We start from the raw sequence: 19,170 nt of genomic DNA on the forward strand, positions 1-19,170 counted from the left end.
CTAGCGAGCGACAGCTGAATGCTTGATGCAGGAGACTCTGTCCATCAAATGTCAAAAACACAATAAGTTAACTAATGCTGAATCCAGGCTTGATCCTTGGTGTGGATGTGATATATGTTACGAACAACTTGTGCGAAAATAATGATGAGACAGTGTGATTGCTGTTCAGATTTATAAAACTATGTATCAAACCGACGCATATACTGATCAGGGCTCAAAATCAAATTTAATAAGAGTGAGGTTTTCTGTCTGGGGGCAGCAACACAAAAACAGGATTTGTACAACCAAATTTTTACTTGCAACAGTGGGGGGTTTCCCATGAGATATTTGGGTTTTCCAATTGATAAAAACGACTTTTGAATAAAGATTGGAAACAGGCTGAAGAAAAAATGGAAAAAAAAGTTGGATGTTGGCAAGGAAATCTTCAGTCGATTGGGGGAAGGGTGACTTTAATCAATGCTTGTCTTAGTAGCACTCCTTTATACATGTTATCCTTCTTTAGAGTTCCTATAGGGGTAAGGGAGAAGATGGACTTTTTCAGAAGAAGATTTTTATGGCAGGAGGATCAAGGGATTAGAAAGTATCATCTAGTTAATTGGAACACTATTTGCTCCCCTAGAGAAATAGGGGGTTTGGGCATTCTAGATTTAGAGGCTATGAATATTGCTTTGTTGGGAAAATAGATATGGAATCTTGAGACTAGTGATGGCATGTGGCAGCAGCTGATTAGACAAAAATATCTATTCAAAAACATCTTGGCTGCTACTAAATTAAGACCAGGGGCATCTCATTTCTGGCAAGGGATTATGGATGTGAAAAACAGTTTTTTCAAATTCTGTACAAGGAAACCTGGGGATGGAAAAAAACACTTTATTTTGGGAAGATAATTGGTTAGGTGGCAAACCTCTGGCTGAGCAATTTCCTTTTTTGTATAGAATAACTCACAAACCACATATCACTTTGGCTAAGGTGAAAGAGATAGGTTGGAGTGAAATGACTTTCAGAAGAAACTTAGTAGGAGATAGACTAGCAGATTGGAACAGAATTAAGGCTTCTTGCAATCAGTTGACTTTAAATGATAAAAAAGATGTGGTTGTGTGGAATCTGACAAAAAATGGATTGTTCAGTGTTAAATCCTTTTATAGAGCTCTGAAACTTCAGGAAACATCCTCCATGACAGGGGGTATACATAAGAAAATCTGGAAAATCAAGATTCCTTTAAAAGTTAGGATTTTCATGTGGTTGATGTTAAAAGAGAGTATTCTAACAAAAGACAATTTGATAAAAAGGGGGTGGAAAAAAGGAAACAACTTATGCTAGTTCTGTGAACAAAAAGAGACAATCCAACATTTATTTTTCGAATGTCCAATAGTAAGGTTCACCTAGAACGTTGTGATTTGTGCTTTTGGAATGAAACAAATCAAAGACCTGAAACACATGCTGAACTCTTGGATTCGATCTTGTGACAAAACCACAAAACAGTTAATGTTGGTTGGTGTGGCTGCTGTAATTTGGGCCACTTGGAAAGCTAGAAACAAAGCTTGTTTCGATCAAATTTTACCACATAATCCAACTGATGTTTTATATAATGCTTGTGCACTAATGATTGACTGGTCTATTTTACAGCGTTCGGAGGAAAAGCGAAGAAAGTTGCAGTGGGGAGCTCAATTGCTAAATCTTCAAGTCTCAATTTGGATGGCACCTAGGATAGAGAAGATTACTGGATAGCTGATATAGAGCAGGAAGATCTGGAGAACAAAATGAAATCTTGTGTTGTGATCGATGGTCTTTTTGGCTTGCTCTACATAGCAGTTGAGGGGGGGTTTCAGTAAAAAACAGTTTGTTATTTCAGGCATTTCATCCTGTTTTTTTTCTTTCTTCTTTGTTTGCTCCATGTGAGCCCCTGGGGGGAGTTTTCTCCTCGGGTTTAAGACCTTAAATTTCTACATTTCTTTAATGGAAATGGAGGACTTTTGCCCTTTGTTCTAAAAAAAAATATATACTGATCAGACTGAACTCCATCAGATTTGAGGTTTTCTTATTAAAGAATTTGGTTTTTGGCGTTTATATCATTTACTCTTCTTCTATGGTAGGTTTGGTTTCTTATATCCGCTTCAACGTCATGCTCTGCCCATCGGCATTCGAACTCCTATCTGCCCAAGCAACACCGGGGATCATAATCATGTCCTACAATGAAGAGTTAAATGAACAACCCACCCACCATCTCGCAGATGAAAGCCTGAAACCATAGCTACCTTTCATAGCAGTTGAAACAATACTACAACTGTATAGACTTCACTGAACTAAATCGTAGCTCAGCAAGAATTATACGACATGGACAGTAAACACTATCACCCCATAAGCTACACATACGTAAACACCAAGAAAATTGCATCGAGGAAACTTACTTTCTATACCATGGCCCCTAAATCACTCTACTCCTTTGATTTCTAAAATGTACTTTCAGAGGAAGGAACACACTGAAAAAACTCCAGATCTCCTCAGTGGAAGCTGGTTGGTGCAGACAGTTTGCTATCTTTCTCTTTGCCATCCTCAACAGAAGAAACAGAACTGTCCTCCTCCTTCACAGCTAAGAACACCAAGAGTGCAAGCAAGGGGTAGCTCACGGTAGTAAGCGCCCAATTCACAATCAGTTGCGAAATTAGGCTTGTCTTGTGGGTATCAATTTGCCATGCCACAGCTGCTCCAGCACTTTGCACTCCCTTATAGAATCCAACATATCTGCACACAAAATACACATTTAACTGAGACAAGTATTTTTGTGATTTGGTCTGCTCGACATGCATATTTAAAAGTTAAAAGATGGATCTTTCTACAACCATCAGTTGGATCTCTTTACTTGACAAAACTTTTAACACACACAGCAAACATTCAAAGATTCACTTTTGAAACGGATGACTTTGCAGAGCAATCATGGTAGTAACTTTAAAGGAAATGCTAATTGGATAAGAATCCTTTTCTCTCGTACACTTTCAAATTTATTATTGGAATTTCGGTTGCTATGTAAAGATACTAGAATCCTGAGGGTAAATCTGCTGTACAATTAAGTTACAGACAGTAAGAAACAGCTAATTTCTGCAGGAAAAAAGATCAAATGATGCTTTTGTTGTGAAGCTTGCAGGTGGCAGCTTACAAACCACAGGGATATAGAGGATAGAGACACGCATTGCTTTTCTTAGCATGTCTCTTTCACTTTGGTCAATAGCCCAAAGAATTCGCAAGCCTTCAGTTACATGCCTTACTTGAAAAGCTCACACCCTTTCGAAATGCATGATGATTGAGATGCCAGATGAAATGGAACATACCAATAATTATCATATCCGGCTAGGGGCACTACTGAAAACGAACAATAAATTTGAAGAGTTCACCGACAAAAACGAAAATCAAGAGGAGTCTTTAGTTTTTCTTTCCCCCTTTATACAATGTACAGTGTCAGTGCTTTCTCTATATGTCTATAATCACCAGCGAAGCGAAACTGGTTTCGTTTCAGAAAACACTAAATGGACTATTTTATCAATTGTAACACTGCAAATCTGCGACCAGGACAATCGAATACACGTTCTTTAGTTATCAGAGAAACATATTGTTTTTTTCTATTTAATTATGGCTCTGTATGTTTGAACAGGAAAAGAGTCAGATTCCAGCAAGCAGAGTGTGTTTCTGAGCCGTAAAGCAGGAGGTCTGCTATCCGATTCCAATCTTAATCTGATTGTTAATTGACCATCCTAAATAACATACTAAAACCACAAACAGTTTGAACTGTTCTACAAATCCTTAGTCATCAGTACGAGGTAATACTAATAATAATAACAAAAGTGATTAAAAACTCAGCCATATCATATTTGTTGGTGACTTAATTGTTGTTAGAAATGAATGAAGTTAGGTAGGGAACCTGCTGAGGATTTGGGTGTCGTTGGCGAGGGCGCCGATGATCCAGTAGATGAGGCTCTGGAACATGGCGTCCAGCAATCCGTAGCTGAAGTAGAGCAGGAAGGGCCCCGCGTACCGCCGCCCATCCTTGAAATCGATGAGCCTCTCCCCCCAATTGCCGTCGGCGTAGCGGAGCTGGTTGGCGAGGCCGCCGGCCCAGATGGCGGTGCCGAGCACGGCGACGGCGGCGACCCCGCACAGGCCCCTCCTCCTCCTGCTGGAGGATCCGAATCCGAAGTCGAGGAAGTAGCCGATGGCCGCGGAGCCGAGCATCTGGGCGCCCCAGTAGAAGACGTTGTTGAGGCCCTTGGTGCGGAGCGTGAAGAGGCGGCCATTGACGTTGTTGAACTGGTAGGTGTAGAAGAAGTTGCTGGCCCATGCGGCGGGGAGGACGAGCAGCATCCTCCAGTTGGCGAACAGCTTGAGGATCTCCCACCCCTCGGTGGACACGGAGGAGTAGGTCATCCTGGTGGCGCGGCTGCCATCGTCGCGGACGATCCTGGAGGGCGGGAGGAGGAGGAGGGCGAGGCCCGCTCCGAGGAGCATGAATGCCATGAAGGCGATGTAGGTGGCGTCGTTGACGCTGGCGGCGTCGGCGGCGCGGTGGTAGTTGAGGGAGAAGGGGAGGAGGCCGCCGAGGACGCCGCCGAGGTTGAAGAGGCACCAGAAGAGGGAGATGTAGGAGCCGCGGCGGGACGGGGGTGGGTATGACGTCATGATGGCGCCCTGCGCGGCCCAGAGGAGTCCGGCCCCGACGCCGAGGAGGGCGCCGGCGGTGACGGGGAAGGCCTGGCGGGAGGGGTGGTGGTTATAGTAGAGGAAGGAGGCGGCGTAGAGCGGGTAGGTGAGGGCGCCGGCGAGGAGGGTGACGCGCGGGCCGAGGAGGTTGTGGGCGGCGCCGCCGAGGACGCCGAAGACGGCGAAGCAGGAGTAGAGGGCGGTGTTGGCGTTGTCGGCGGTGGAGTGGTCCAGCTGCCCGCCGCCGCCGAGCCCGGTCAGGGCGTTGAACATGCCAGGGCAGCAGAAGCACACCAACCCGATCAGGGACACCTGCACCAGCGGCGAGTTGTACCGCAGCTTCCCCGTCGCCGCCGGCGACGACTCCGCCGTCACGGCCATTCCTTCCTCCGCTAATCTAATCTCAAATTGGAAGGAAGGAATGGGATATTATTATCGTTGTTGATTAGTTAGTGTGTGAGGAATCATCTCCTCCATGGGTTTATATACCGGTTTATGTTATGTTATGTGTGAGATTCTTTTGTTTTTTTCAACAAAGAAAGATCCAACAAATCGATACCGACTTGATAATTTTAATGTTTTTTTAAAATTTTTATACATGCAGAACTCGATAATTTTGATACGATGGGATTGTATACTGGCTTTTTTGGTTTTGTCTTGGGGTGGGTAGCTTTGGCCGTTTGTTTTGGATAGATGACGGTGTGACATTTGGAGCAAGGTCAGGAATTCCAAATGAGTATTTCACATCAATTTAGATAAATATATAGTACGTCGTTGCAAGTGCTTGAGAATGAAGGGATTATTCTTTTCATCATTTTTATTTCGAATGATCCAATAAATTTGCCATTTGTTAACTTTTTCTGATTTTGTATTGGTAGCTACTCCATTCATGATGTTTGGAAGGAGGAAAAAAAAAAGACCTATTGAACATCTATAGGTTAGTAATTTTGGGTTAGAGATCCAATTACCAAGAGATGCATATCTCGTTAAGCCATATACCTGACAAGATTTCAGGCTTACCAGTGGGGCTGGCAAGGGAGATACTAACAAACATTCATGGCTGATTACCACAAAGAACATAGGACTTACTTTGAGCCTACAATTTTGGATCTGTTCAATAATGCATCCTGGAAAAATCACATCCGTCGTTCCTTGTTTGTTGCATAAGAAGACGAGAGGCAGCTATGTACAGGGACAGCTAGCTAATTACGGCACGAGACCCTAGTTGTTAGGTAGTTGATTAAGATTAATCCTGCATTCACATGTATAAACAATTTCTGATGCTAGCTATTTATATATTTGGATTGACATTTCCGAGCCGAGCCGGCCCGCTAGCAAAACGATTCATTTGTCTTCGTTAGTTGTCTGCAAACACGAGATAAAATGGAATGGAAACTTAGAAACTACACTAGGATGAAAAAAAAGTAGTCTAAACTACTTTATATGTAGCTTGAATTTCTTTAATGGACATGCAAGTTGGTAGACAGCGATCAGACAAAATGTAGCTAGCTAGTTAAGCCTCATTTTATTTCTTAAATGAATGAATGAATAAACAAAGAAGGGATCGGGCTTATGTCCAAATGACTAGTGAGGTACTGAGATGCGTATCCACCTTAATTATATACTCCCTTCGTCTCATTTTAAATGCAACCATGAGTTTATATGCCTAAATTTGGTCGTCCGTCTTATTTTAACTCTTTTATAATTAGTATTTTTATTGTTATGAGATGATAAAACACGAATAAATACTTTATACGTGACTTACGTTTTCAATTTTTTTAAAAAAAAATTAAATAAGACGGACGATCAAAGTTGGGCATGAAAAATTATGGCTACATTTACAATAAGATGAAGGGAGTATCACTGATACTATACTTGGTACTTGGTAGTATCACTATACTATACTAGGATACGTCCCATTCGATCCTAGGTTGCTATATTCTAGGACGGAGGGAGTAGTACTGAGTGACTCTCTAGTGTGTTGAGTACGTATGCCTGAAATTCTGAATTTGGCTCTGTCCTTCCGTTGTTTAATTTTGGTGCTAACTGCGATGTTATTTGTTGTTCATATAGGAATATCAGTCTGTAGAAAAAAAAGGAATAAAATGAATAATAAAAGCGTGCATTCTTCACCAAGAAGGTATATATGTCAAGATCTGGCTTGAATGCTACATCTCAAATGGCATTCCATGATTCCATCCATCAATTATCAACTGAACACTTGTTAGCGTGCAAGCGCCGGCCTGCCTGCAAATGATGTCATTTTTTGTTTTGTAGGAGTATTTGGCCTGAAGGTCTCTTTCTTCAACCTATCCATCTCATCTCCCCTTCCATGGAGCTGTGCTCATTCAGATCAATCATCTCATCAACTACTGTGGATCGAAGTAAAAAAAAAATGTTTAAGATTACTTTAACTGACAAAGATATGCCGGCCGGCTAACTGCAGCCTGCAGCACACAGCTGCTACAAGTCCACCCCTTAGTTCATACTAGTTCATATTACTATATACTACTAGAATCAACAGAGATAGTTCAAGAAAGAAGATTATACCAAAAAATAATAATCCAGACGGCCAGGAAACTTTTCATTCAAGACCGCTTCACCGGCAGGAAACTGAATCTTTATTTCTTAACGCCAGCGTACCTGCTTGCCTCCGGCGACTCTCATCTCTGAATTCCCAAACCAATAGATCTAGTACACACTCCATCTGTTTAGATTCGTAGTATTATAATGTCTCGTATTTATCTAAAATCTCTTATATTTTGAGACGGAAGGAGTTCCAGCCAGCAACAGGGCAACCAAAACGTCAAGCAAACAAACATTATTCCTAATATCGGTCATCATCATAGTGGTCATACATGAACTACATTCGCCTACCATGGGACTACCCAAGGTAGCAGCAAAAGGTTTGTAGGATTATTGTGACCAAAATGCGTTACAGCACTGTGCAACAATAGCATACTATTGTTCATGCTTCTTCATGCTGTGGCATGACAAGGATAACGTTAAGGTCAGCACCAGCCATTACCAGGTGGCATTCATAATAGTGAAACATATATACAATGGTTTTAATAAAGACGTGAGGCTTCCAAAAGAACACGAGAGAAATAGAGAGAACTTTTGGGTGCTAGACAAAGTGGGTCTTCCTACAAGAGGTCCTTCCAGCCAAAGGCCCCTGCTTATGTGGAAGACAAAAGTCTCAAAACCTGCAGAAAAGAGCAAACTTCTGTTGTTCATGGCTTTGGTTCAGGATATGCTCAAGCTAATATTTACATCAAAATGATTTTTTTCCCCTGCTGAAACTTAGCAAGCTACATAGGAGATTCGTGCTACATGTTTGCCAAATGATTGGAACTTGTCTTTATATTATAATAGCAAATTGTCCCTGTATTCTGAAGTTGGGGCCTGCAAGTGTTACTGTTATTAATTACATGAGTCAATGATTTAGCTTTAAGCAGAAGTTCAATGAGTCAACAAAAACATAAAGTAGCACCTAGTCCTTTTCTTATGCTGATGTTGCCATCAGGACCAAAAGAGTGAAGATATTTGTGGTTTGTTCATTTTTGCTTGTGAGCATGTCTTATTGAAAAGGATCAACACAAAAGGCACAGAATCATAAAAGTCGAGCTCTTTCTACCTACAAGCAACAATTTGTATGGTCCATCCCCCACCCCATCAGCCTAGACATAATTGAGAGCTTTAATATATGACAAAATGTTGCTTGAAAACAACTTGGTAGCATCTCTCAATTTATTGACCTGTAAACAAGGAGGCATATAGAGAGTAGTTTGACTCGTAGGATTAAAATATCCTAAGTACACGGCAACTGGCAAGCATACAGAGCCAGTTTGGTACTAGAGAATAACCAATAAGCAAGTGGGTAGCATAAGAGCAGGTATAATAGGGTACAGTCAGCAGGCGGTAGTACTATTCATCTAAGATAAATCCTACATGGAAGAGTGAGAAAACAGGAGAGAGAGAGTAGCCGGCGCTTAATCTATCGCCGGGCTGCAGCTGTAGAAAAAGCATCATGACCAATCGTCGTCCATGCATGCTGCAGATGCAAACTTTTCCCACCATTTGCACGCTTCCCAATGCCCTCAATGAGAGAGAATAGACTGTGAGAAAATATTTTTTTTTGCTGAGTTGGAGTTTCTGTAGCCCGTTGCTGGCTATACTATTAAACCTGCTCTAAGAATGCAGTCCCTCCAGGAGGAGCACGCACAGTGTAAAATGCAATGCATACACCCAGATCCACCATATATGTGGTGCCTTAAAAAATTATGTCGCAAAGATTTCACATGTCAAACAGCCGATTTACCTTAAGGAGGAAAACAGCTTGTGGACTGCTCCAAAGATTTCTTCTTCAGTTCCGGTTGCATTTATCTACATGTCATTCAAAAAGTATTCTTTGATTACCTCCATGTCTTAACAATGATATAGAGAGGAAACAATTTGTAGAGATAATCCTTGTTTGTATAACTTTCTGAAGAAAATAACTGGAATAAGCCACGGCTCTAATCTACCAGGTAAAATCACTCACTATCCTCAAATCAATCACTAACCTCACTATCTTTCACCCACATCATAGAAAATCGAAGTCTTGCCACTATATCAGTGCACATACAAGGAAAATGCATCCTATCAGAATTTCTGAGAATGGGCATATCCCATCATTTATAATTTGTTTCTGAATATTGACAATTCAGACAATTGTATTTAAAGCCCAATATTATGAATCTTTACAGGTCAAATTTTGGAGCAAAGGGAAGAAGGCAGGGTAATCAAAAAGTAAAAGAACTAAATACCATCTGGGAAACTACATGCAAAACAAACAGACAGATTACCTTGTGAACCTTTCCTCTTGAAGTGTAGTAGTCAACAACAGGAATATTTAGACTCTCAAACACCTTTAGGCGCTTCTTGATTGTTTCAATGTTATCATCCACTCGTCCCTAAAAGGCATACATGTGAAAAAAGACAAACAGAAGAAAAAACAAGGGAGTCCAATATAATTTAGAGTAAACAACATTACATTAATGCATCACTTGACAGATTTGCAATCATTAGCCTGTAATTTAGATTTATGTGTGTTTTATGAACCTTAATTTAGAAAAGAAACAACGTTAGTATTTCTTTTCTTAAATTCAAAAAAGAAACTCTTATTTGTGAGAAGGAAATAAGCAGTGTCATGCGTTATCCTAAAAAAAAATGTTCTATGTATGCAAATCAATTCCAGCAGGAGAAAGAAGGAAAGATGGAGCATACCATTAATATTATATGTTTGTTAAATACAGTTACATATCTAGTGCAATTTAGCCCAGAAGCTAGAATAGGAAGTACTGATGCCAACCTGGTTACGGCCTAGTAAACGTTTAACCATCTCATCCTCAGGGCAGTCAAAGAAAATCACAAGGTCTGGTTCTGTTCCAGTCTGAAATTTTTCAGAAAAGTAATTCATCAACATATGAGAACAGGAATAATGCAAAAACCATTTATTTGAGTAGCATTATAGAAATCAAATCAATGAATGGGCGATGATTAACACATCTCAATTAATGTGCTAGGTCTTCTTAGGTTGTCATGCAATGCAACCAAGTGAAAAAAATAATGATACCATTACTAGATGATGCAAGGCATTCACATTGACTGGCCACTATTTCAATGGACCTGTAAAACACATCATTGTGAAGCATCACATACTTATTCCTTCATTTGCTTTGTATGAAAAAAACAAGAGTTGCATATGCATCCTTCCAAAAGGTTGGAGGAAAGAACTGATGGGACTCCTGGATGTAAATCCCTTTGAACTATTTGAATTAATTGGAAACCCGATATCTGTAAAGCAATAGTGAAACAGAACTTACTATTCTTTCGAAGGCGATCCTGTTTTCCTCACACCTTGGGAAACCATCAATAAGAACCCTTTTAGCATCGCTCGATTCCATAGCTTTTCTAATCAGTTCAACAGTAATCTCTGATGGAACAATCTTCCCTTCTTTTATTATATTTAAGATCAACTCCCTGAAATGCAGCATGGCCATTTGATTGAGTAAAAACCAGCGCACTAGTATGTTGGATCTAGTGCATAATGAAACAATTACTATTAGATGACAAAGCAATATTACCCTTTCTCACTGCCAGTTGAAATTTCACTCCGTAGAAGGTCACCGGCACTCAAATGAGCAAACCCAAAATCAGAAGCGATCCGGACACATTGCGTACCTTTCCCACTCCCGGGACCCCCTACATGCAGCAGGATGTTGATGTGAGGATGAGGAATTGGCAACATTTCTTTCTTTCTGATAACATCAATTGGCCTGACTAGGACTAAGGTCTTGTTTAGCAAAGCTCCAGCTCCATCCAAAAATGGATTGGAGCGGGTTGGAGTGCTCTCCTAAAATAAACTAAAGATCTGGTTAAGGCTGCTCCGCATCTCAACTCTAGACCCAGCTCTTGGAGTTAAATTTAGAAGTTGGAGCCCTGCCAAACAGACCCTACAGACAAGGATTCTGAATGTGCTCTAGCAAGAACGAATTTGGCTGGGTTGCATTGACCATCATCATCATGGCATCATGAGAGGAGGCAAAAAAAAAAGAGTAGGAAAGAGAAGAGATGTACCTAAGACGAAAGCAATGAAGGGCTTGGTGGCACCATCACCTCCCTCTCCCTGTAAAGAAAGAAAGAAAGAAAGGATCAATTGCGGGTGCTATTGGCATGCAGTTGGCAGCCGAGCTGCAAGATGTATGGAGAGAGTGGGCACTCACAGATTGAGAAGTGAAGAGGCGGAGCAGAAGATTGGAAGCGAGAGGTGGGCTCTGCGCACAAGAAAGAAAGAATGAATCCAGCACTGGAACAAAGGAGAAAGAAAGAAAGCGAACAATGCGGAGTAGGTGTTTGAGGAAATGCGTGAGAGGGGACGGATCGGGGATATACAGTTACCTGGTCGGGGACGGGGAGGGGGAGATGGTGGCGGAGGGTGGAGGAAGGCGTGGATCGGTGCCGGAGAAGAAGGGCACCCACTTGCCGCCGCCACATCGCTGCCTCCTCCCCTCGCAATCGCAGGTGATCTCTGCTCTGCTGCTTCTTCGGTTCTTCCTCGCCTCCTCCCAAGTTTTTCCTTCTTTTTTCTTCTTTTCTTATATCTGATTTTTTTTGTGCTCCTTACAATCAGCCTACTGGGCCGTAAAAGAAATGGGCCCTAATGGCCCGTGCAATCCGACATATCCTTCATATTGCAGTGGAATAAGTCTATTTTACCTCTCTCAACTCATGCCTCTGCTTGAATCGTATCGCTGAACCGTAAAACCAGGTATAACCAGTCCCCCAACTTCTAAAACCGTTGCAAATCAACTCCTCCGACGGTTTCAGAGGCGGTTTTGTCCTACGTAGCACTTACGTGATGGGTTGACTTCCTCTTCATCCCATGTGGCATTGACGTGGCACTTACATTGCAATAAAATAAATACAAACCTAAATAGGGCCCACATGTCAGTGAGTAGAAATAAAAAAAGTTTCGGGCTCACATGTCAGTTATCCTTTCCCCTCCCTCTTTACCCTTTCTCTCTCTCAGGGGATGGCGGCGGCGAGCGAGATGCTGGGGCTTGCCGGTCACGGCGCGCGCGGGAGGAGGGGCTTGCCGGTCGTAGCCCTCCGTGAGCTCGCCGGCCACTGCGCACGCGTGAGGAGGGGCTTGCTGGTCGAGGCGCACGCGGGGACGCCACGCACGTAGGGGAGGGGCTCGCTGTTCTTCCCCAAATCCCCACAATTTGTCTCTCCCCCGCCTTCCTCTCAACACGGCAAGGCGGTAGCGACGATGGCGGTGGCTAGCAGCAGCAGCCACCAGGGAGATGACCGCCCGTGAGGAGAGGGAGTGCCCACCTCACTCGGGGATGCCCACCACCCCACTGCCGCCTGGCCCAACCGCGGCATGGCTAGACCCCACCGCGTTGGGTCCGAGGCTCCGAGCTTTCCCTTGGCAGCATAAGAGAGGAGGAGAGATTCGGTGGTGGCAGAGGCGGTCGGGGAGGTCGTGCGTTAGAGGGAATCACCCGGCGCTGAAGCCGGCGTGGGTGCACGATGCCATCGGCCACTGCCGTCGGCCCGCTCCCTTTCCCGAGTTGGCAGAGGCGGTTGGGGAGGTCGTGCATGAGGGGGAATCGCCGGTGCACGACACCGTTGGCCCGCTCCTTGTCCCGAGTCAACGCTGGAGAGGTAGCAACAGCAGTAGAACACCCTCCCACCTCTAATGGCCCCCCGAGAGAGAGAGAGAGAGGGGGGGGGGGAGGAGGAGCCGCCGCCGCCCTCCCAGGCTCCGACTTGCCGCCGGCGGCCCGTTGCCACCCTCTTGGCAGACTGAGCTGCTGCTGGAAGCTCGAGGAGGAAGATGAAAGGGAGGGAAGAGAGAAGAGATGGGTGAGAAGGAAGATAAGTGGAGACTTACATATGGGCCCCACGTGCTAACTCAGCCTGTTGATCATGTTATTGAGCCACGCCAACGAAAACCACCGACCAATACTGCTGAGGGAGTCAATTTACAACGCTTTTGTAAGTTAGAGGACAGATTATACCTAGTTTTGCGATTGAAGGATGCGATTCAACCAAGGGCATGAGGTGAGGGAGGCAAAGTAGACATTCCTTTTGCAGTCGAGGTGGTTCTAGTTGATGACAAAATGATTCTAGAAAATGGTTTTTTTTTTTTAACAAAAGGAGCATTGCAAGCTTCATTACAGAACCAACATTGTTCAGACACACACAAGATACAACAACCAACAAAAGAAAAAAAATTCAAGACTACCCTATTGGCAATTCCTTCTCCTGGTCGTCTGGGTTTAAAGGACAAAACTTGACTATCAAACAATGCCCAACCTTCATTTTCTCCATTTTACTCAAATAGACAAGGCCCATTGAAGAATAGGAAAGGAACAGTTTGGTTTCATCACTGAAATAGGCAGGAATCAGCGCAATTCTGTTTCCCATTCAATAAATTTATCCGTTGATAAACAACAGTTTCTTATTTCTCACGCAAGAACACTATGAAACATCCGGAGGTCCCCAAGGCTACAGTAGGAACAGCATACATTCCATATTTCCATACAAAAGGACAGGGAAACTAAATCCCAGTACCTTGACTGATAACAGAATCATTTTCTTCGAACAACTGATACCATCAGCAATCTGACGCATCTAAACACCATTGCTGCACAAGCCTGTCATCAACACATTTTCTTCTTCTGAAAGTGTATCCCAAAGTTCATTTCGTTAACAATCTCATAACGACCACATTAGGGGATAATCAGACCACACATCCTCCATGGCTCCATTCCTCATCCCTCCTCTCATGTCAAAGAGAGACACAGCAACCGATTGAGCAGCAGCTGCAGCAAATTTGGCTTAGCCTACTCGATATTGAAGCTTTCCCTGCATGCTCTTGACCAATAACCCGGCAGTACCCTGCTAAATAAATTGCTTACAATCTCCTCTGCTGTTGCAGTATAGCACACATTTTCTCAAAAAAAAAAAAGATGATAAAATGGCAGTCCTCGAGAAGGAGCTAGAAAATAGATTTGCTTCATCTCAAAATTCTGAGACTATATCAGATCACAACCTGCATACCCATTGCGTAAAGCATCATCACAAATTGTATATTGAGTGCTTAGATAGAAATTGCAAGTTGACCAGCAGTGAAAGAAAAAATCATCACTACTTAGCACTATATATTCTTTTTTTTGAACGAACCGGTACTTAAGAGTGTGCCGGTTTCATTGAATATATTACGAGTAAAAGTTATAGTCCAAGTATGAAAAGAACTGTACAAGAAAAATTAAAGCTAAGGGATGAGTTCTTATTTTGCTCCTGCTAGGCCGCAAGTTTTGGCCTCCTTGATTTTCGCCACTAGGACAATCACCGAAAGTTCCTTGTATTGGAACACACTTTGGTTTCTCTCCTTCCAAATGTCCCATGCCGTTAGTAGGATGAGGGTGCAAACTTTTTTTGACAGTCCCTTGCTAGTGGCCAATGCCGTCCACCATTCATGGACTGTCATACTTTAGCACTATATATTCAAGCATACCTGCAATGCAATAAATGAATGGTATACATTTTCTGTTCTAGGTTCTGTGATGCCATAACAGTTGTGTTCATGGTTGAATATTTGAGAAGTAAAGAAAAGAATTTGACATATTTTTTCCACTGCTACATTCAATATATTTCCTCAATGATGGTCAACTGGTTCTGAATGGTATGCAAATTACACAACTACCATATACCAACGTTTGACTGACTCTTACATTCTAGCTTTTCTTTCTGTGATGCCACAACAGTTGCATTCTTACTGATACCATATTTTAGAAAAGGAGAGCACTAACATCTTTTTTCCGCTGTAAAGAATTCGATATATTTTCTCAAGATTGAGATCATCATGGTCATTATGAAAAAAGAAGAATGGACACATTCAAGAAACTAAATGGATGTGCAACAGGTAAAACTAGCTGTCCAACCAGGAAACTGGTTCAAGTATATGTTGGTGGTACAAGTATATGATTGTACAATTTCTCTTTACCAAAAAACTATTGACACTGACATGAGCATATATGGAACACAATAACTAAATACAAGAGAGAAACATAATCAGACCCTTGAATATGTGACATGTCCTTGCAAATTACAGGTTCATGACCTAATTTTGATAACCATGTAACAGGGCTAAGTCCACATGCCTACCAATTTCATACTGTAATATATTTCAGGATGGATGAGCGAACATTCTCCATGAAAGCCACAGCTTCTTCCTGCAATGTAGATGTCATATGAAATAGGGGAAAAACAAAAACACAAGATCAAAGTTCTGAAGTGTAGCTACTTTGGTAATTTATTCAGTACTCTTAATAGGACCAAATAAAAGAGTTCACCTGATTGTTGGTCTTGGCGCTTGCTATATTTTCATCGAGGAGTGTTAGTATGGACATGTTGAGCTCATTCCGTTCAACCATTTCAAGAAGCTGGGTAGCATCAATCCACAATTAGAAATGCACATTTGAATAAGAGGAGCTGCGCTAAGAAAAGAGAGAATTCCCATGATCTTTTGCTTAGATCTTACTGTCGATTTTTTGTCGCTTGATTGCAGGATCTTTGTGAGGCGTTCTTTCGCGCTGACAAGGTCATTTTGCAACTTGTCATAGGCCTCTGCACGAAAGGGGGCGTATTAGAGCTTGTTTGTATACACGGTAATCGAGTAGGTTTAACAACACACATATCACATATAGTTAAATAATTAATTGGAGAGAAGATGAATAAGTGACTGACCCACTCCCTCAAGCAGAACCTTTTGCATCGCTTCCAACTCGATCAATCGGTCCTCCATTTCCTGCATGAATGAAGCAAGGATTATATTATTATAAGCTGCTGAAGCAAGGATCAGTTGGTTGATTGATTTTTGGATGCAATGAATAGCTACCGCTGTTCGGGTGATTGAGAACTTGATCTGGGCGATCTCGCGCTGGATGTAGTCGAAGAAGGGCTGGTTGAGCCTGGGGCGGAGCCTGCCGATCTCTACCTCGATCTCGCGCGCCTCCGTGTCGAGGAAGAACTCGACGAGGCCGGCGTCCGTGTCAGGGATGACCCGCGCCTGTCAGAAACAGAAACTGTCAGGCCCGCGACGTGTTCGACGGAATGCAAGAAAGAGACGGATGGGAAATTAACCTCGCGCTCCTGGCGGCGTCGCTCGTGCTCCTCGCGGACCTGGCGCTCGAAGGCCTCGCGGGCGTCGGAGTCCCTCTCGAGGCGGCGGCGGAACTCGAGGCGCGCGATGTGGCCGCCCTGCGGCGGGCCGAGGACGCCCTCGGGGTCCTGCACAGCACAGCACATATGAGTGGACTGATGAGTCGGGAATGAAATCGACGAGATGAGAGCCTACATACCCATCCGATGCAGGAGATCTTGGTGGCGACGGCGCGGCGCCTGGTGGGCGCGCGGCGGACGGCGGGGCGAGGCGGGAGGAGGGGGCAGCCGCTTTGGAAGATGGCGCCAAGGCCAAGGGAAGAGGAAGAGGAAGCCATGAGCACAGTGGATGTGTGTTCTGTTCGTTATCCGCTCGATTGACTCTCTCCCCTGCTCTTGTGCTATGCCTATACTATACTATACCCAGTTTTGCTTCTTAGCTAGGCCGGCCCATTCAACGTCCCGATTTATAGGCCCATTTACTGGCCCAATCTTCCGAGTAGTTCAGCCAAAAAAAATAGGAAAAAGTACGAATTACCCCCCGCCCCCCCTCCCCGAACTATCGCGGTCGTCTGACTTACCCTCCTGAACCACAAAACCGGACATTCTTCACCCCCAACTATGTAAACCGGACGAATTACCCCTCTCGACCCAATCCACGGTGGTTTTGGTCTACGTGGCGTACACGTGGCAGTCCAGTCAGCGTTTTTTTAATTAAAAAATTGTGGGACCCACATGTCATACACTTCTTTCTCTCTCTCTATTCTCTCTCTCGCTCTCTTTTCTCTCTCATGCAGCGCGCACGCCGCGCGGCGAGGACAAGCGCGGGGACGGGCAATTGGCGTGGGCGGTCGGCGAGGTGAGGCGAGCGTGGCAGCGGCGGCGGTGCAGCGCGCTCTTCCTCCCGCCCTTGGGCCCGGTCAGCGTGGGCGGTCGGCGAGGTGAGACGAGCGCGGCGGCGTGGACGGCGGCGCAGAGGTCGAGGCGGCGAAGGTGCGTGGCGGCGGAGGAGCGGAGGCGGCGAAGGCGGAGGAAGAAGAGAGGCGGCGGCAGCACGCTCTTCCTCCTGCCCTTGGGCCCGGTTCGCTGTGCCGGCGGCGGGGCATCGCCGGCGGACGAGGAAAGCATGCGCCGGACGGGGAGCGAGGCTGCCGACCTCTTCTCTTCTTCTCGCCATCCTCGATCCCCCGAGCTCCGAGCTCTGACTCCGCCGCCGACCCGAGCTCCATGCCTCATCACCGAGCTCGTGTTTGGATCTAGGGTGGAGCCCACCGCCCACCATGCGTCACAGCGCCCCACGACGAGGAGGAGCCCGTGGTGGCGGCGGTGTCCCACCGCGTGTCCCCGCGCGCCACCGCCGAGGAGGAGCCCGCCGCGCGTCCCCGCGCTCCTCCGCCACCTACGCCTCCGCGCTGACGTTCGCACCGTCCGCGCCGCTGCGCTCGCCTCACCTCGCCGACCGCCCACGCCGACCGGGCCCAAGGGCGGAGGAAGAGCACGCCGCCGCCGCCTCGCCTCCTCCTCCGCTGCACTCGCCTCACCTTGCCGACCGCCCGTCCCCGCGCTCGTCCTCACCGCGCGGCGTGCGCGCTGCGTGAGAGAGAATAGAGAGAGAGAAAGAAGTGTATGACATGCGGGTCCCACAATTTTTTAATTAAAAAAACACTGACTGGACTGCCACGTGTACACCACGTAGACCAAAACCACCGTGAATTGGGTCGAGGGGGGTAATTCGTCCGGTTTACATAGTTGGGGGTGAAGAATGTTCGGTTTTGTGGTTCAGGGGGATAATTCAGACGACCGCGATAGTTCCGGGGGGTAATTCGTACTTTTTCCAAAAAATATGATTTTTTTTACTAAAATATGTACACAATAATTTTATGTTTTTACAGCGTCCCAAGCCTGGAATAATTAACTATTTGCCATTCTCACGAGTGGTGCTAAAAATATTTACCACTGGACCCATATGTTATAGACACATGAAGACCCACATGTCATAGATAACGAGTGGCAAATAATTAATTGACACATCTTAAAAGTGGTAAGGAGTTAGATGTCCCCCCAAGCCCTATGGAGGGCCTAGCTAGAGGGCATTTTTCGTTACATGGCAGTTGGCTCTCGTTAACGACCGCTTGCCCTTGCTGCTCTCTAATATAATCTCTTTTTTTTTCCATGGGAGGGAGAGCTTGAAAAAAAAGGACACAGAGGTTTTTTTTTTCCGGCGCCCCCTTGCCAGGATTTTTTTAACAAGGGGACCCCTACATACTCTTCAATTCTATAGATAAAAAAATTGTTAGAGGAAAGAAAAGGATAATAAATACAAGATCACTATTAATTCCATAAAGACACACCATATATTTATGTATGAATTTTAGATTGGTTTTATATTTAGTCAAATTGGCATATATTTAGTCTATGTCATTCCATTAGCACCCAAAATTTAGTTCTGCCTTCGTCACTGCACTCATGCATACATGGAGACAGGAAGAATCATAAACCATTCAACCCTCACTCCAAGAAACTAACATTGGACAAACCACATTATTGACCTGACTAATTTCTGTTTAATCTAATTAGGTGGTCCACATCTAATGCCACACACACACCAAGAGTGGCAAACTTGTTTTTCCTGCTTGAGTTGTTGCCAGTGGCGAATCTAGGATGAAAATATAGGTGGGGCTTTATTTATCGTCATAATACAAAATAATAATCATATATCTTTGATCTATATCAACAATATTTGAAAATCCTACATGGATAGGA

General features: G+C 44.4%; 3 protein-coding genes across 7 annotated transcripts; all 3 read right to left on the reverse strand.

The window, feature by feature from the left end:
• Positions 1-2,234: 2,234 nt before the first annotated feature.
• On the reverse strand, positions 2,235-5,146 carry LOC127772346 (UNC93-like protein 1). Its single transcript, XM_052298377.1, has 2 exons — positions 3,914-5,146; positions 2,235-2,742 (listed from the first exon to the last, which is right to left on the reverse strand). Exons 1-2 carry the CDS (start codon positions 5,068-5,070, stop codon positions 2,502-2,504), a joined length of 1,398 nt encoding a protein of 465 aa, XP_052154337.1. The 5' UTR covers positions 5,071-5,146; the 3' UTR covers positions 2,235-2,501.
• Positions 5,147-6,780: 1,634 nt separating this feature from the next.
• On the reverse strand, positions 6,781-12,464 carry LOC127771790 (UMP-CMP kinase 2). Of its 4 annotated transcripts, none has more exons than XM_052297726.1 (9): positions 11,632-12,462; positions 11,457-11,507; positions 11,311-11,359; positions 10,818-10,935; positions 10,557-10,713; positions 10,043-10,123; positions 9,537-9,644; positions 9,011-9,075; positions 6,781-7,061 (listed from the first exon to the last, which is right to left on the reverse strand). In XM_052297726.1, the coding sequence occupies exons 1-9, from the start codon at positions 11,725-11,727 to the stop codon at positions 7,055-7,057; spliced, it is 732 nt and encodes a 243-aa protein (XP_052153686.1). In that variant the 5' UTR covers positions 11,728-12,462; the 3' UTR covers positions 6,781-7,054. The 4 variants fall into 4 exon arrangements, with proteins under 4 accessions (XP_052153686.1, XP_052153685.1, XP_052153684.1 ...); XM_052297725.1 differs by lacking the exon at positions 6,781-7,061 and adding an exon at positions 7,496-7,895 and having other exon boundaries at positions 11,632-12,459; XM_052297724.1 differs by lacking the exon at positions 6,781-7,061 and adding an exon at positions 7,912-8,094 and having other exon boundaries at positions 11,632-12,463.
• A 1,902-nt stretch (positions 12,465-14,366) lies between these two features.
• On the reverse strand, positions 14,367-16,793 carry LOC127769680 (uncharacterized). Of its 2 annotated transcripts, XM_052295296.1 has the most exons (8): positions 16,608-16,793; positions 16,390-16,536; positions 16,145-16,315; positions 15,994-16,054; positions 15,788-15,873; positions 15,600-15,689; positions 15,412-15,479; positions 14,367-14,761 (listed from the first exon to the last, which is right to left on the reverse strand). In XM_052295296.1, exons 1-7 carry the CDS (start codon positions 16,743-16,745, stop codon positions 15,417-15,419), a joined length of 756 nt encoding a protein of 251 aa, XP_052151256.1. In that variant the 5' UTR covers positions 16,746-16,793; the 3' UTR covers positions 14,367-14,761; positions 15,412-15,416. The 2 variants fall into 2 exon arrangements, with proteins under 2 accessions (XP_052151256.1, XP_052151255.1); XM_052295295.1 differs by lacking the exon at positions 14,367-14,761 and having other exon boundaries at positions 15,156-15,479.
• Positions 16,794-19,170: the final 2,377 nt, after the last annotated feature.

Source organism: Oryza glaberrima, chromosome 4 (genome assembly GCF_000147395.1).
Source record: "Oryza glaberrima chromosome 4, OglaRS2, whole genome shotgun sequence".
Lineage (NCBI taxonomy): Eukaryota > Viridiplantae > Streptophyta > Magnoliopsida > Poales > Poaceae > Oryza > Oryza glaberrima.

What these genes read in the sequence shown, in the direction of transcription:
- LOC127769680 (XM_052295296.1), bottom strand. Translation starts at nt 16,745, where the DNA reads ATGGCTTCCTCTTCCTCTTCCCTTGGCCTTGGCGCCATCTTCCAAAGC. An exon ending in AGATCTCCTGCATCGGATGG is followed by an intron (nt 16,537 to 16,607) that starts GTATGTAGGCTC and finishes TGTGCTGTGCAG; the next exon opens with GACCCCGAGGGCGTCCTCGG. An exon ending in GACGCCGCCAGGAGCGCGAG is followed by an intron (nt 16,316 to 16,389) that starts GTTAATTTCCCA and finishes TGTTTCTGACAG; the next exon opens with GCGCGGGTCATCCCTGACAC.
- LOC127772346 (XM_052298377.1), bottom strand. Translation starts at nt 5,070, where the DNA reads ATGGCCGTGACGGCGGAGTCGTCGCCGGCGGCGACGGGGAAGCTGCGG. An exon ending in GACACCCAAATCCTCAGCAG is followed by an intron (nt 2,743 to 3,913) that starts GTTCCCTACCTA and finishes TTTTGTGTGCAG; the next exon opens with ATATGTTGGATTCTATAAGG.
- LOC127771790 (XM_052297723.1), bottom strand. Translation starts at nt 11,727, where the DNA reads ATGTGGCGGCGGCAAGTGGGTGCCCTTCTTCTCCGGCACCGATCCACG. An exon ending in CCCTCCCCGTCCCCGACCAG is followed by an intron (nt 11,508 to 11,631) that starts GTAACTGTATAT and finishes TCTTGTGCGCAG; the next exon opens with AGCCCACCTCTCGCTTCCAA. An exon ending in CTTCATTGCTTTCGTCTTAG is followed by an intron (nt 10,936 to 11,310) that starts GTACATCTCTTC and finishes TGCTGCATGTAG; the next exon opens with GGGGTCCCGGGAGTGGGAAA.